This window comes from Scaptodrosophila lebanonensis, unplaced genomic scaffold, assembly GCF_003285725.1.
Source record: "Scaptodrosophila lebanonensis strain 11010-0011.00,11010-0021.00 unplaced genomic scaffold, SlebRS2 tig00000024-arrow-pilon, whole genome shotgun sequence".
Classification (NCBI taxonomy): Eukaryota; Metazoa; Arthropoda; class Insecta; order Diptera; family Drosophilidae; genus Scaptodrosophila; species Scaptodrosophila lebanonensis.
Window position 1 is genome coordinate 21,263,399 of NW_022060538.1, and position 13,666 is coordinate 21,277,064.

General features: G+C 40.0%; 1 protein-coding gene across 1 annotated transcript in view; it reads left to right on the forward strand.

Moving 5' to 3' along the window:
- Positions 1-12,046, forward strand: part of LOC115621004 — a 38,943-nt gene extending 26,897 nt beyond the window's left edge. Inside the window, exons 2-6 of the mRNA XM_030514524.1 lie at positions 1,291-1,444; positions 4,084-4,292; positions 10,143-10,276; positions 10,796-11,072; positions 11,726-12,046. Of these exons, the coding sequence (XP_030370384.1) occupies positions 1,291-1,444; positions 4,084-4,292; positions 10,143-10,276; positions 10,796-11,072; positions 11,726-11,787 (836 nt within the window). The 3' untranslated portion in view covers positions 11,788-12,046. The remainder of the gene's footprint in view (positions 1-1,290; positions 1,445-4,083; positions 4,293-10,142; positions 10,277-10,795; positions 11,073-11,725) is intronic.
- The last annotated feature ends 1,620 nt before the right edge of the window (positions 12,047-13,666 follow it).

The window sequence follows — 13,666 nt, forward strand, 5'->3', positions numbered from 1 at the left end:
AGGCCAAGTAAAATAAAGTTAATTAATACCCGGATTCTGGCACTAGCACTGGATCTGGGGCTGGGTCTGGCCCCGATGCTGCCGGCAACGGCAACGACAACGGCAATGGAAACGGCTCGCCTGGTATTTGATTCATGGCGCGCATTTGTGCTGAACAAAGAGCGGCAGACGTGGGCGGGCGTGCGGTAAATGCAATGTTCATAATAATAAATGGATCGGGGTAAAATGTTAAAGAAGAGGCACACGATTTATAGGAACAACAGACAAGACTTTATTGATCTGAGAAAGCTCTAGGGCTCTTACAACTCTATGCCATCAAACAAGTTCTGGAAAGATAAAAACGTTTCAAAAAACTGCTAAACGAAACTATGTAGGAGGGTGGAAAACCCGTGTAATAAAAGAATTGTAATCCTTACTAGCACTCTATCCCAAAGAGTCTTCTTCATTTAATATCAAGTTGAGTTCTGCAGCTGGTCGTCGGTCAAAAAGTAAATAATTGTTTCATTTTGCTAATGTTGTTTAGTTTTTATATTAATTCCAAGCTCAAACATCGTATAAAATAAACTCATCTTTCGACTTAATGTTAACTTCTTCACGTCTGAATAATTTGAAGTTCAGTTTCCATTTCAAACTCATATATAAGCACTTAACTAGTACAAATTATTTTGCTAAGGGACTATTTATTGATGGCGCTTTCTCTATTTTTCACTTGGCTAATGAGGCGTATTTTTTGTTTTTCTAAATTCTCATTTTTCTGTTACAACGGCTATTTTAATATATTGTTTTAAATTTTTTTTTTTTAATTCCTAAACCAATGGCCTGCATTTCTCATTAATAGCAATTTTAATACTCTACGACCGCAATTATAAAATATGTCTCCAATAAGCATTAAGGCTGACATTCAGGCTCGTACTGAAATGGGCGGATAATTATTAATTGATTGCATTTGTGTTTTTGCTCATTTATTGTGCAACATAAAAGCTTTCTCATCGAAGCTTCAGCTTCTAACGAAACAGTCGTCGAACTTTAACAAAAAAAAAAAAAAAAAAAAAAAAAAAAAAAAAAAAAAAAACAACGATTAATAGTTGGAAACCATTTTAATAATAAAGAAAGCAAATAGCAGTAAGTGGGGAGCATTTGTTTCCATCAGTGTACATATACAATGGAACGCATATGATACTTTATCGTAAAAAAAACAAAGAAACGATTGCATATAGCATGGATGTTAAATCTGCCATCAACAGCTTATTGTTCAATCAATTTAATTCTTACTTTTTCCGCCCTTTACAGCCGCACCATCCATTGAAGCCCTGCACCTCTCCAGCCTCTCCGTCCCGCGCATTATCGATGTCGCACAAAAGGCAAAACTTTTCTGCAGCTATGAAATGGGCAATCGCACATTGAACTCAGTTAAATGGTACAAGGACGGGCAGGAGTTTTTCAGGTGAGTGAGCAACAACAACAACAGCAGCAACAATTGCAAGTTGCAACTGTTGCGGCCATAAAACAAATAAAAATTGCCATAAAAATATTTTGGCACTGCGATGAAATAATGAACATGTGGCGGCCGTTGAAAGTGCGCCCGCACTCATGCAGATTTTATGGCACAAATTGAAAACGTCATAAAATGCAACAAAGTGAAATGGCGGCGAGTTGTGTGAGTGTGCCACAGCCGTGCCACTGTTCGTTAAAAGTGTCGCAACTAATTTAAATGCTTAATTGAAATGGATTTTTATGGGCACCAACAACGACGGCACAAACTACAGGTACCCGCCGAATGTCCGCTTCCGACTCTCAACTCAAATATGTGCAAACTGTTGTTCTTTTTATTTAACTGGCTTTAATTGTTGCCACACGATGTGGGACGTTCCGAGTATGCCAACAGTTGCGTGCGGCAGCAACCAGTCGACTTAATAGAGCGCGAAATTTGAGCTTATTTTTTTAGGGTTTTGTGTTTGGTTATTGATTTTAAGGCCTTTCAGCAAATACCCAGACCCCACGCTGAGCAACAAAAACTGCACATTGTATTATTTACGTTGCATGCCACAAACCTAAAAAGGTTTATATGTCCAGCCAAATAACTCTGACCAAATTGCCCAAAGCCTCATGTAAAACCAAAGCCACGCGAGCATTCCAGCTGATCGCAGGCGTGTTGGCTCCTTAGATCTCATCTAGTATGGGAAGGTGAGTGTTCAGACGCTGATTTACTAATATAGGCTCATTCGTTTATTGGATAGATTCAATTACTGACTGATTGATCGATTGCCGCACATCAATAATTACTTAAGTGAATCATTTATTTAATCAATTGATGGATTTTTACATGTTTTGATTGATTTACTGCTAGATTTCTTTTATTGAATTATTCAATGAATTTTTTATGCATTAAATGACTGCATATTTAAATATATTTTTGTCCGGGTGATTATCTTACATAGGTCGAGTTATTTGATGAACTTATTGATTACCGATTGATTTCTTTGCCAATTTATTTAAATACTTGTATTAACTGATTGTTAACCCACAATTGAGCAATTTGCAAATTTATTTATTGTTTTATTATTATTAATTTTTTTTTTAATTATTTGTAGTAATATTTCATCAAATTTCGTTCGCTTAATGCGCTTAATGAATGAATTTAAAACATGGGATCTAAGCCTAGGTAAAACCGTTTTAAAAAAAATAAAAAATATTATTATTAGACGTTGAATAATCAGTTGATATAGATGCCCGTAGAATAGTCAGCTAGATTTTGACAAAGGCACTTCAGATTTAGAAGGTACAGACATTATGTTTTTTCAGCATCGAAACGGCCACACAGAAAACGTTTCAAAAATATTTATTTAGCAGAAATGAGAATAAATAATTTGTATATTTAATGATCATCCTTGAAATCTACCAATAACTAACTTTTATATATTTCACTTTGCTAGAGATATATTATTAAATGATAGAAAGTTATTATAGTTGCATTAGAATTCAAAAATCACAACCAACTAACAGGAACAGCTAAGTCTTAAGAAATCATACCAATTCCTTTATTTACAGTGCATTTAATCATGTATTTGAGGTTTTTTTGCGCTGTTTACATCATAGTTATGAATTAATTTAGTGAATAGACAAAAGAAATGAAAAGTTGTCATAAAAGGGAAAGCCAAATTTTTGGACCTTACTACATAAATATTGACAAGTTTATTAGAAAAAGAAAACGAAATAGAATAGCTGCAAATTTCCTCAAATACAATGAAAAATGTTTAGATTTAGTTTCATGTGGTATGGCTAAGATGTTTATGTTTCGATCCCCAACCAGCATTTGTGAGAAGCTGCACAGCTCTGTAGGTATATTGATTTGGGTGACACATTTGACTTCCAATTCAGGCCGCACTTCAAGTAGGTCAGTTCGAAACGTATTAGCAGCGAAAACTCGTTCGCATACATTGCAACCATTGCTGTTGCCTAACAGGCAATAAACTGGCATTGTGGCATGTCAAAAATCGCGCATAACAATACATATAGTATAGTAAGAAGTCGACGCTAATTGTAATCAAATGCGTGAACTCACTGCCATCCACCGATTCGATGCACGAATATTTTCCATGTCCGCATGTGAATTTGCATTTCCATTGGAATTTTATTGTATTTCGGAGTGCGCCTCGTTGGCTCGCTCTCCGACAGCCCCAATATAAGCACACAAAATGCAAAATTCAGCCGCAGCTTAAAAGCATTCCGCACAAACCTGCATACTCGTAATATTCATAATGGGGAGGGTATGGCGCACAAATCGATTGCATTTTATTTGCACGCCATTTGCGCAAACGTAGCGCAAATGCAGCCGAAAACCTTTTTGCATGCTCATCAATATTTCATGCCGTTCGCAGGGGGCCGTGGAAAGCCGTGGAAAGCGCACCGCATTCCTCGTTGTCTTTTATTTTCCCCCATTCGAAGGCAACAGCACTCGAGCTCAAGATGCTCTCAGCTCTTGTTCCGCTCCGCTCCGCTCCGCTCCGCTCTGCTCTGCTCTGCTCTTCTCAGCTCAGCTCAGCTTCTCTCCACGTCTACTTATGCGCTTTATTTTCGTTGCAGATACTCGCCGCTTACGCCGCCAACAACAAATTGGTTTCCCGTCAAAGGTGTCACCATTGACGACGGCTCGTCGCATTGCAATCAATTCATCTGCAACGTGGAACTCGAAAAGCTGAATGTGCACTCGTCCGGCCAATATCGTTGCGAGGTTTCGGGCGACGCGCCGGAATTCAAGCTGATCGATAAGGCCGCCAATATGACAGTGGGCGGTATGTACTACACTACTATATATCTCAAGCATTTGCACCACAGTCGAGTATTATTTAATGAGTTTCATGTTGTCGAAAGAAGCAGAAGAAGAAATTTTCAGCCACGTACATAACTTAAAAATTGAACCAAACAAGTAAAGGCCTTTGCAGACGACTCATGAAATAATAAGGGAAATATTTCAATATATACACGTATACACGCATAAGTAAACAAAATGCAATTCGTGAATATATTCTGTAGTGAAATAAGTTTCTTTTTTAAATATACAGAGTACAAACATTTAACTCTTGAATATATTCAGTAGTGACATAGCAGTAGCAATACTTGCTTCAGGAACACTTTTCATTTTTAATAAAATCACTCTAAAATCCAGACATCTGATGTAAATGCATCTGATGCTTGGACAAAGTCGTTTGCTCTTCACATATTTCCATTAATATTAATATTTGCTTATAATTTGTACTGAATAATTAAGTGTAAACATCTGAGGTGTTTACATCTAAAATCTAGACATCTGATGTAAATGCATCTGACAAGTAAACAAGTAAAGGCCTTTGCAGATGACTCATGAAATAATAATGAAAATATATATATATACACGTATACTCACGTATACTCACTTAAGTAAGAACAATATTTAACTCTTGAATATATTCAGTTGTGACATAGCAGTAGCAATACTTGCTTCAGGCACACTTTTCATTTTTAATAAAATCACTCTAAAATCCAGACATCTGATGTAAATGCATCTGATGCTTGGACAAAGTCCTCTTCACATATTTCCATTAATATTAATACTTGCTTATAATTTGTACTGAATAATTATCTACAAAGTGAAAGTGAGTTTAATAAGAAGAATAATTAATAATTATCTATAAAGTGAATGTGAGCTTAATATTAATAATTATAGTATCCTGTAGAGTTTAGTATTCAAACTACTTGTGAAGAGTAAAGACCAAGAAGTGGCTCTTAAAGTTGTGACATTTATATAGTACATAATATTATATAAGTTTAGTATTAACTTGGATTGAAGTTTCCATATCCTATAGTATGGTATACAGTTATACCATTTACACCTGAAGAATCGAACACTTTAGAGTCTGACCGATTTGGAGTTTACACTTTGTTTAGACTCTACTGCTTAGTGGTTTGTTTAGTCGGTTGTTCATACTGTTACAAAAGCTAGGTACAAACATATTTCCAGTTGGAAATTCAGCTCAATCCTAGTTGTAGCCATAAATGATTTATGAATGAGACAACAATAGAAAGAACAACAAATTATGTGCAATTTCGGCAACACTTAATAAAATTATAAATGAGTTCTGCAGAGGCCAGCGCCCGCAGCGCAGCGCAGCGCCCTCCGTTCCAGCTCCAGTTTCGATTGCTCCTTCTCCTCCTAAATCCTTTGGCAAGCATTTCATTTATCACTGCCACGCAGCTCACACACAAACAACAGATGAACAGAGAAGAGGAGCCGCAGTTCAAAGGGCGCCGAATAAATGCTGCAAAATTGTGACACGCGTCAGCCATTTGTATGAGTAATGATTGTTAATAAATCGTCGACCCCTAGCGCTGAGGACCCCGCGGGCCACACCTGCTGCCGCTCCGCCTATCGACATCGACATCGGAATCGGCATCGACATAGACATAGACATAGACTATGAGCCTAGCAACTGCGAGCCTCCGAACAAATTCAACTCAATTGTGAGTTTTGTACGAATCAATTTATAATCTCGATTGGTTTCTGGTTGCCTGGCAGCCGCCTCGACGGTTCGTTGTCACGTGCAAAGCACACGCAAACGGAAAACGCACACGCGCCGCTTTTGGCGTTGAAAGGGGGAGTGGCAGAGGAGACAGCAACGGAGACAGCAACGGAGGCGGTCTGGTCTGGAGCGAAACGACAACTCGTTTGTGGCACTTGTAGCTTGGTTTGTTAACGTCAACGCCGTTGGGCTCCCGCTACAGCGCTCCTACAAATGGTAGTTGCCATCATTTTGGCTCGGTTCAGGGATCTGGTCGGATTCGCTACGGCTCGGTTTTGTTTGATTGGCAGCGTACATGGCGCGCGGACTGGCGGCTGGTGGCTGGCGGATTGCGGATTGTGGGTTACGGACTGCGGTTCGCTTGATTGTGGCGCCCATTGATGATTTAACGCATTGCGCTGCTTTGAAATTCAAATCAATTGATTTTGCTCTCCACCTCACTCACCACCCCCTTTTTCTGTCGACCTTCCTGCCAGCCTGCCATCCTGCCAGCCTGCCTGTAATGTCATCTCTTACACAAATGGCTCCCTTATGCTTGTGTCCTTTGCCTCTGCATGGCGTCGAGTTGCGGCTCAAAATGATTTATTTGTCGCAATTTTCCCGCTCAGCGATTTGTTTTACTTTAGTCGCAGCCGCAGCCCCAGTCGCAGTCTCAGTCGCAGTCTCAGTCGCAGTCTCAGTCGCAGTCAGAGTAGCAATCGCTTACTCTTTCATTATGCCGTCATTTGTGGCACAAAACTCCAACTTTGTGCTTGTCTTCCCCACCCCACCCCACCGCATCCCATCCCATACCCTTCCCTCTCCTCAACCCACTATGACGCATTTTATTTATTGACGTTCCTTTAAGAGTATTGATTTGCATAATGCGTACTTAAGCATTTGTTTACGCGGAACAATCAAATTTGAATTCTCGTCCTCACTCACTCGCATTTGTATTGCGCCTTTAATTGGATGTTTGTTTTGGGGCTTTATTGGAGTGTGCCTGCTTGTGTGTGTGTGTGTGTGTGTTGCCTTTCCTTGTGATTTGTTTATGCCATTTGCATGTCATTTTGACTTTTATCTATTGAAATTCTATTGATGGCATCGAGGTAGCTAAACCGCTTTTAAGTTGTTGTTGTTCTTGCTGTACCAGCCACGAGGATTTTTATATAATTAGAAAGGTATTTGGAGAGGGTTTCATCGTCCCCCCTGGAGACCAATCGAACAGATTATATATTTAATTATAACTGTTGATATACACTGTACACTGTATTCTTCCGCAACTTCTTAAACAAAACTAATAATTTCAACAAATCTGAACCAACACAAGTTGTTAAAGGAATAAACTTTTATGGGTTGCTTTCAAATAGAAGTTGACTTTATATTGTTGTGAATGGCAATAATGCTATATAAAAAAAACTATAAGTCGTCACAACCAGAAGACGTCGCAATCGCAAGCAGGGGACGCATTTATGAACTCATAACATAGCCCGCCCGACTGGGTTTTTCTTTTCTACAGAAGTCAAGCGGACACATATGGTCAGCTTTATATTGTCATTTTAATTTTTATACACTATCTGGCATAAAAAGCGCAATATATGAACTCACACACAGACATGCAGAGAATGAGCAGTGAAGTAAAAAATAAAATAAATATTTGGCAGAAAAGGAGAACGCAACTAAAGCATGTCAACTACATGGCCGGGCTATATAAAAGCCAACCAGCCACGGCAATGGCATCAAACTTCATCAACGAGCTGGCACCAAACTTTAAAGTTGGCTTCCGCTGCATCCCCTCCTCTCCACTGCACTCACCCCCCCCCCCCCCCCACCCATCAGCTGACATAAAACAATGTGGCAATATCCGCAGCTGCACGTTGCAAGAGCTCATGCTGCTTAACGCTTCTCTGCAGCATGGCTGAGCTCGAGGGGTGTGCAGATTGGTGGTGCGAGGCGCTGTGCAGTGGTGTACAGAGTGGTGTTGTCTTGTGGTGTCCTCCCTGCCTGTTTTTTGTTTCAAACGCAGAGACGCTTGCTCGGAACGCTGGCTGGTGTTGTGTTTTCTGCTGCTTCTGCTTCTGCTACTGCTGTTGACAGACCAACAATCAACTTGGGAATTTTGTCACTGAAGTGCCATCGCATCCACCTAAAAACTTTGTCACAACAAAAACATTAAAACAACAACAGCAGCAGCAGGAGCAGCAGGACAAGCAGGAGAAGCAGAAGCAGGAGCATCAAGGGCTCGATTTTCAAACGGCAATCACCTTTTGTGCTCTTTGATGACAACGGAAAGTTGGCTGTGCAAATATTTTGACGCTTAGTTGCGTGCATGTTGCCACACACTGATTAACTTTAAGTTTACACACAACAGTGCACACATACACCCATACACACCCATACACAGATGCACACACACACCTAATTACTTAAGAGATTTCCCACATTTAATGGCCCAGCCAAGTTATTTCTCCCCATCCCCATCCCATTGTGCAGTCAATTTCGCTGCTTGTCAACTTTTGACTTTTTAATACGAAATACTACGCAACCGACAAGGGTTATCATTTGTGGCGGAACAACCATCCAAGGTCCATAGTTCCACAGTTCCACCTGCTCGGCTTGCTGTGGGCGTATGTGTGTGTGTGCCTCGTTTAGCATTCAAGCTGGCTCACCGCCCCGACCCGAAGCACAGCCACATTGGTCCGGCAGCCAATGCTTGTTTTTCATTTTGTGTATTCTGGTGTTTGGTTTTTGTTTTGTGTTTTACTGGTACTTTGGTATTTTTGGTTTATTTACTCAAGTTGATTGCTTTGTTTTCGTAAATTTTCGTTTTCGTATGCTGCTCTGCTGCCGCTGCTGCTGCTGCTGCTGTTACTACAAGTCGCTGGCGCAGGCCCCAGTCTGCAATGTCTCCGAGCGGCAGAACATGGCCACAATCATCAACTTCAGTGCGAGTGGAGTAGTGGGGAGCAGGAACAACGTTTGGTCCGACGCTGTAAGTTGTACTTGAAACAGGTCAAAAACTTTCCACCAAAGTGGTTTGTATTAAGTCAATTAAAAAGTTTATAGTCCTGCTGACTGCCTGACTTTTGATGCCTGCCAACACGCCTCAGCTCCAGCTCCAGTTCCAACAACATTAACAACAACAGCAGCAGCAGCAGTAACATCAGCAGCAGCAGCAGTTTCGAACAGCCCCCGCAGCCATTGCCTCAACATATTTCACAAATTTTCACCAACGGCAGGGCAGTCGGCAGTTCACAGTTGGCATTTGAGCTTCCTCAGCTTTGCTGTTGCTCGTACCCTCTGTTTGCCAATGTTTTGTGGTTTCCACTGCCTCATTGTGTATGCGTTGGTAGGTGTAGGTGTGTGTGTGTGTGTGCGTCGTCTTCAATCGTTGTAATCAAGCAAATTACGCTTGTTTTCATCAAAAAACTTTGTCCTGCGCAATTATTTATTAAGATTAATTAACACTTTAAATAAATAAATATTTGGTGTCGGCAACTTGTTCGTTGGCTAAATGCTACAAACAAGAAAGTGCGTGGCTTGCGTGAAGAGTTGGCTCCCATAAGTAGGCAACGAATATTTCTGCAGAAGCTTCTCCTACCTTTTCGCTATCGCAAATCTATATAAATGCTGTGACACGGATCGGGCGAAGTACTATAATTTGCAGTCGAAACAAAGTAAATGACAGAGTGGCGAGAATTAGGCAACGCAAATGCAATTGCTATTCACATTAACAATAGAGGCAAAAGTCCTATAAACGTTCTGGGCCAATCGTTCAGAAAATTTCCACTTAACTATCTGATACTTTGTGTTCGATTTATGCAGCTTTAAGGCATTATTTTTGTTTTATATATAAAGTTGCAAAGTTACAAAATGGTAACTCATTTTTAGGCAGTAACATAAAAAATATAATAAGAAATATTTCATAAAACCAATACAAGTATATGCAAAAATATGCACAATATATAAAAGGGACCCAAACGATACCAAACATATACATACTACCAAATAGAGAAGCAATCAGTGTATAAATTGAACTAAGCTTGTGTATTAATTGCACGCGTATTTATTAATGTTTAATGCATAAAAACTCTTCTGCTTTGGCAGTGCTGCCCAAATTCGACCCATTCATTAGTGGCATGCGACACGCGTACAAATATCGAGACACACTGTTGGTCAACTGCAGCTCGGAGTGGTCCAGTCCCGCGGCGAAGCTAACATGGTATATCAACAATAAAACGGTAAGTGCACATTACACATACGCCTCGTTGTGCGGTAGTATGTATGACAGTAATGGCTGAATTTTAAAAGGCACATTTACAGCCGTCAGCAATTATACACATAGTATACAATATGCGGGCATGTATCCCCACTGACCTCTTTTCATATTTGAACCGAGTGCATTCGGCAAAGCCGCAGGCAGACACACGTCAACCGTCACACGACCAGAGGGCTCCACAAATGGACTGATAGACAGACCGACAGACTGTCAGACTGTCAGACAGAATCGGGCAGCTAGGTAGTCAGTTTGTCACGGTCGCGTTGACGCGCCTAAGTCAATGTGCCCGTAACCCAAATGTTGACACTAAATGTTTCCCAGCATTCAGAGTGTCAGTGTCCAGTTGGGTTTCATTTGTATCTGTGTGTGTATGGTGCCCGGCGGCGCTGGTCAGCAGGCACGCATATCTGTGGTTTCCGCTTTAAGCTTTGCTTAACACTTTTCTTCTCGCTTTTCATGTATGCCCACCAACAACACCTAGGCGCCGCAGCACAGCCTGCAACCGCAAATCAACGAAATCACACGCAACACCGAGGGCTTTCCGCTGTACGCCAGCAGCTTGCAGCTGCGCCTCCACATCGATGACCCGCGCTTCATCAGCAAGAGCGAGATGCTCGAGTTACGCTGCAACGCGGACATCATGGGCCTGGCCAGCGCACAGCGCGAGAGTCGGGTGCGAACCACCATTCTGGCACTCAAGGATGCGGGCCTCAATCAAAGGCTGACGGAGAGTGGCGTCGCTGCCAGTGCGATTGGAGGTAAGGGACTCGATTCCACAGTGGTCCAAAGTGAGAAAAGTGTAGTAAACAGACGAGGTTTGCTTAATTTCGAAAGATTTGCCTTTGCTTCTCTATTTGAATCAAACATTGATTTAATTTAATAAATTGTGATTGACTCAATGGAATTTGTTTTAGGTTTTTTCATTTTAGTTCTCTTCTTCCGTTCTTTAGTTCCTTTCAGAATGCATTTTCTTCATAGTGCTATCAATAATCAACTGCTATAAAAGTATTGGTTCCCCCGAAACGGGAGTACCTTTATGATACTTGTAGAGTAAACCTTCAAGAAGAAAGAAATTCTTAGAAGAAATATTATCTACGATATTCCCCGATATTCTAATCACAAATTTATATACAAGTACAGTTCATTTCAAAACAAACAATTGCTTTTCATTTTAAGGTATCAAAAAATGAATTTAATTAAAAAGCAGACTTCATTTTAGTTGCCAGTTGAATAAAAGTTCCACACGGTTCCTGAGTTGAGTGAAATGCAACATTCTTTATGTCGCAGACTTGAACTTGAAAGCCTTTGAATGACATTCATTTTTTCATTTTCATTTTAAACTCACTTGGATATGCTCCACTCTGTTGCCTTTATTCTGACTTACACTTTAATTATATCTTTGTATTTGCAGGCACATTTGTCGCCTGCTGCTGTGCATTGGCTTCGCTGCTCTGGCAATACTCTCGGAGTTAGCTTCAACCACACGCCATTTGAATTTTTAATTAAGGTTCTTTGTAGTAATAATCGCGACAAATCAGTGAAGATCTTCGCACTAGAATAAGCTAAGCCACAAAGTTAACAGGCCAACAGATGCTAGGGGCATGTCGAAAAAGGAGCAAGGAGTCTGTAAATATGTAGTTAAATAGTCAAAAGCCCGGGGGCGCTGTTCGCGGAAATGCCAGCCAAAAATTCCTATTGAATTAACGCAAGATATATGTGTATAAAGAAGAGTATCGCCTGAATAAAATATGATATGAAAAGAAGGGAATGCATGGGAAATGCATGCATATAGTATGTATATTAAATAAATGAATTTACAAAAGCAGCCGATGAATAGAAGTTAATGGCAGATATACTCGAACATGCAAACAATCAATGGAAAGCAACATAAATTTAATAATTGTATGTGAATTGTTGATGTATTAAATAACATATGAGGAAACCATGAAAATAAATACAAATACAACAGCATTATTACATACCGCATTGACTTATTTACTCGTAAAGCAATCAGCTGACACACAATATACTTGTACTGTAGAGGTAAGGCCACTTCAAATCTGCAGCAACTGACAACTGAAAGAAGAAGAAAGAAATACAATTCAATTAATAATACTAATAATACAAGGTGTTAATTCTGGACTGTAGAGCAGAGCCAAATTAGATTAGATTTTCAACTGTTCAGACACACATATCGATTTTATTAATTATCGAACACAACTTATCTTATTTCTGAAGCCAATTTATAATTTATTTCTTACATTTAACATATACAGTTAGATATTAAGCAGCCACATTTATTTGTCATATTAGGTTTTCTCAGTACTATACGTATTCGCTCCGATTCGGGTGAGGAGACTCAATTGTATAGATATCGCAAGGCACAGGATTATAAAATACTTGTAGTATGCTTTCATTTTATTAAAACATTGCAAAATGATGAAAACATGTAAAGAAATCAATAAATTGTACCACAAAAAAGTTTGGTATTCAACGCAGAAATTATTACCCTATCCTTTCCCTTAAGGAGTTCAGAAAACTAGGATATTTAAGGTGGATTCCGTACATAGTTCAAATCGATAAATCACCTAAAAATAAATAGCCTCATATCATAATGTAGCCCTCCAAAAGCATCAATACATATGTATACACATATACTTGAGCACTCGACGAAAAGTTCAATTGAGTTTTGCAAATGCTCCAAAAGATTTATCCTAAGCTCTGCAAAATTGTCGAGCCTTAGCCTCTCAGCGACCTCAGCGACCTCAGCAACCCAGCTCCATTCATTTCCTAATTTGTTTATTTTTCTTATTGCGAACAGATAAAAGACCAACAAATTATACCCAAAGAAATTCGATTTACCGCCGCTCCGAATTGGGGTCAAAGCAAGTGTTGACAGTTTTTGGTGCCGGAACTTTGAGCTCGATAGCCACCTTTGGAAAATATTCCACGCATTATAACAAATCCGTCTAAAATATGCAACGACCGACGTCCGAAGTAGCCGCAGGTAAATCGCTTTCATTCCCTCTCCACCTCCCTCGACGTTCGGAGAAGTGTTCCCGAAAAAATTATGCATAAAATGGCCCCAAGCACAAAAGGTAAACAAAGATAAATCCTCGAACCAGACTGAGTGCGTGCTGCTGTCAAACGCTGTCCAGGAACCCCTGTCAGTTGGCCGCGGGGCCATTAAGTGACGGAAGTAAATAAGCTTGACAAATTTCCACTCATCATTTTTGCATTAATTCTGGCTCCTTTAACGCGCGTACACACACACACACACACATACTCTGGCACCAACAAAGAGTGTGGCACAGAAAAAATGTCCTTTGATTAATCAAGAAATTTGCCAACG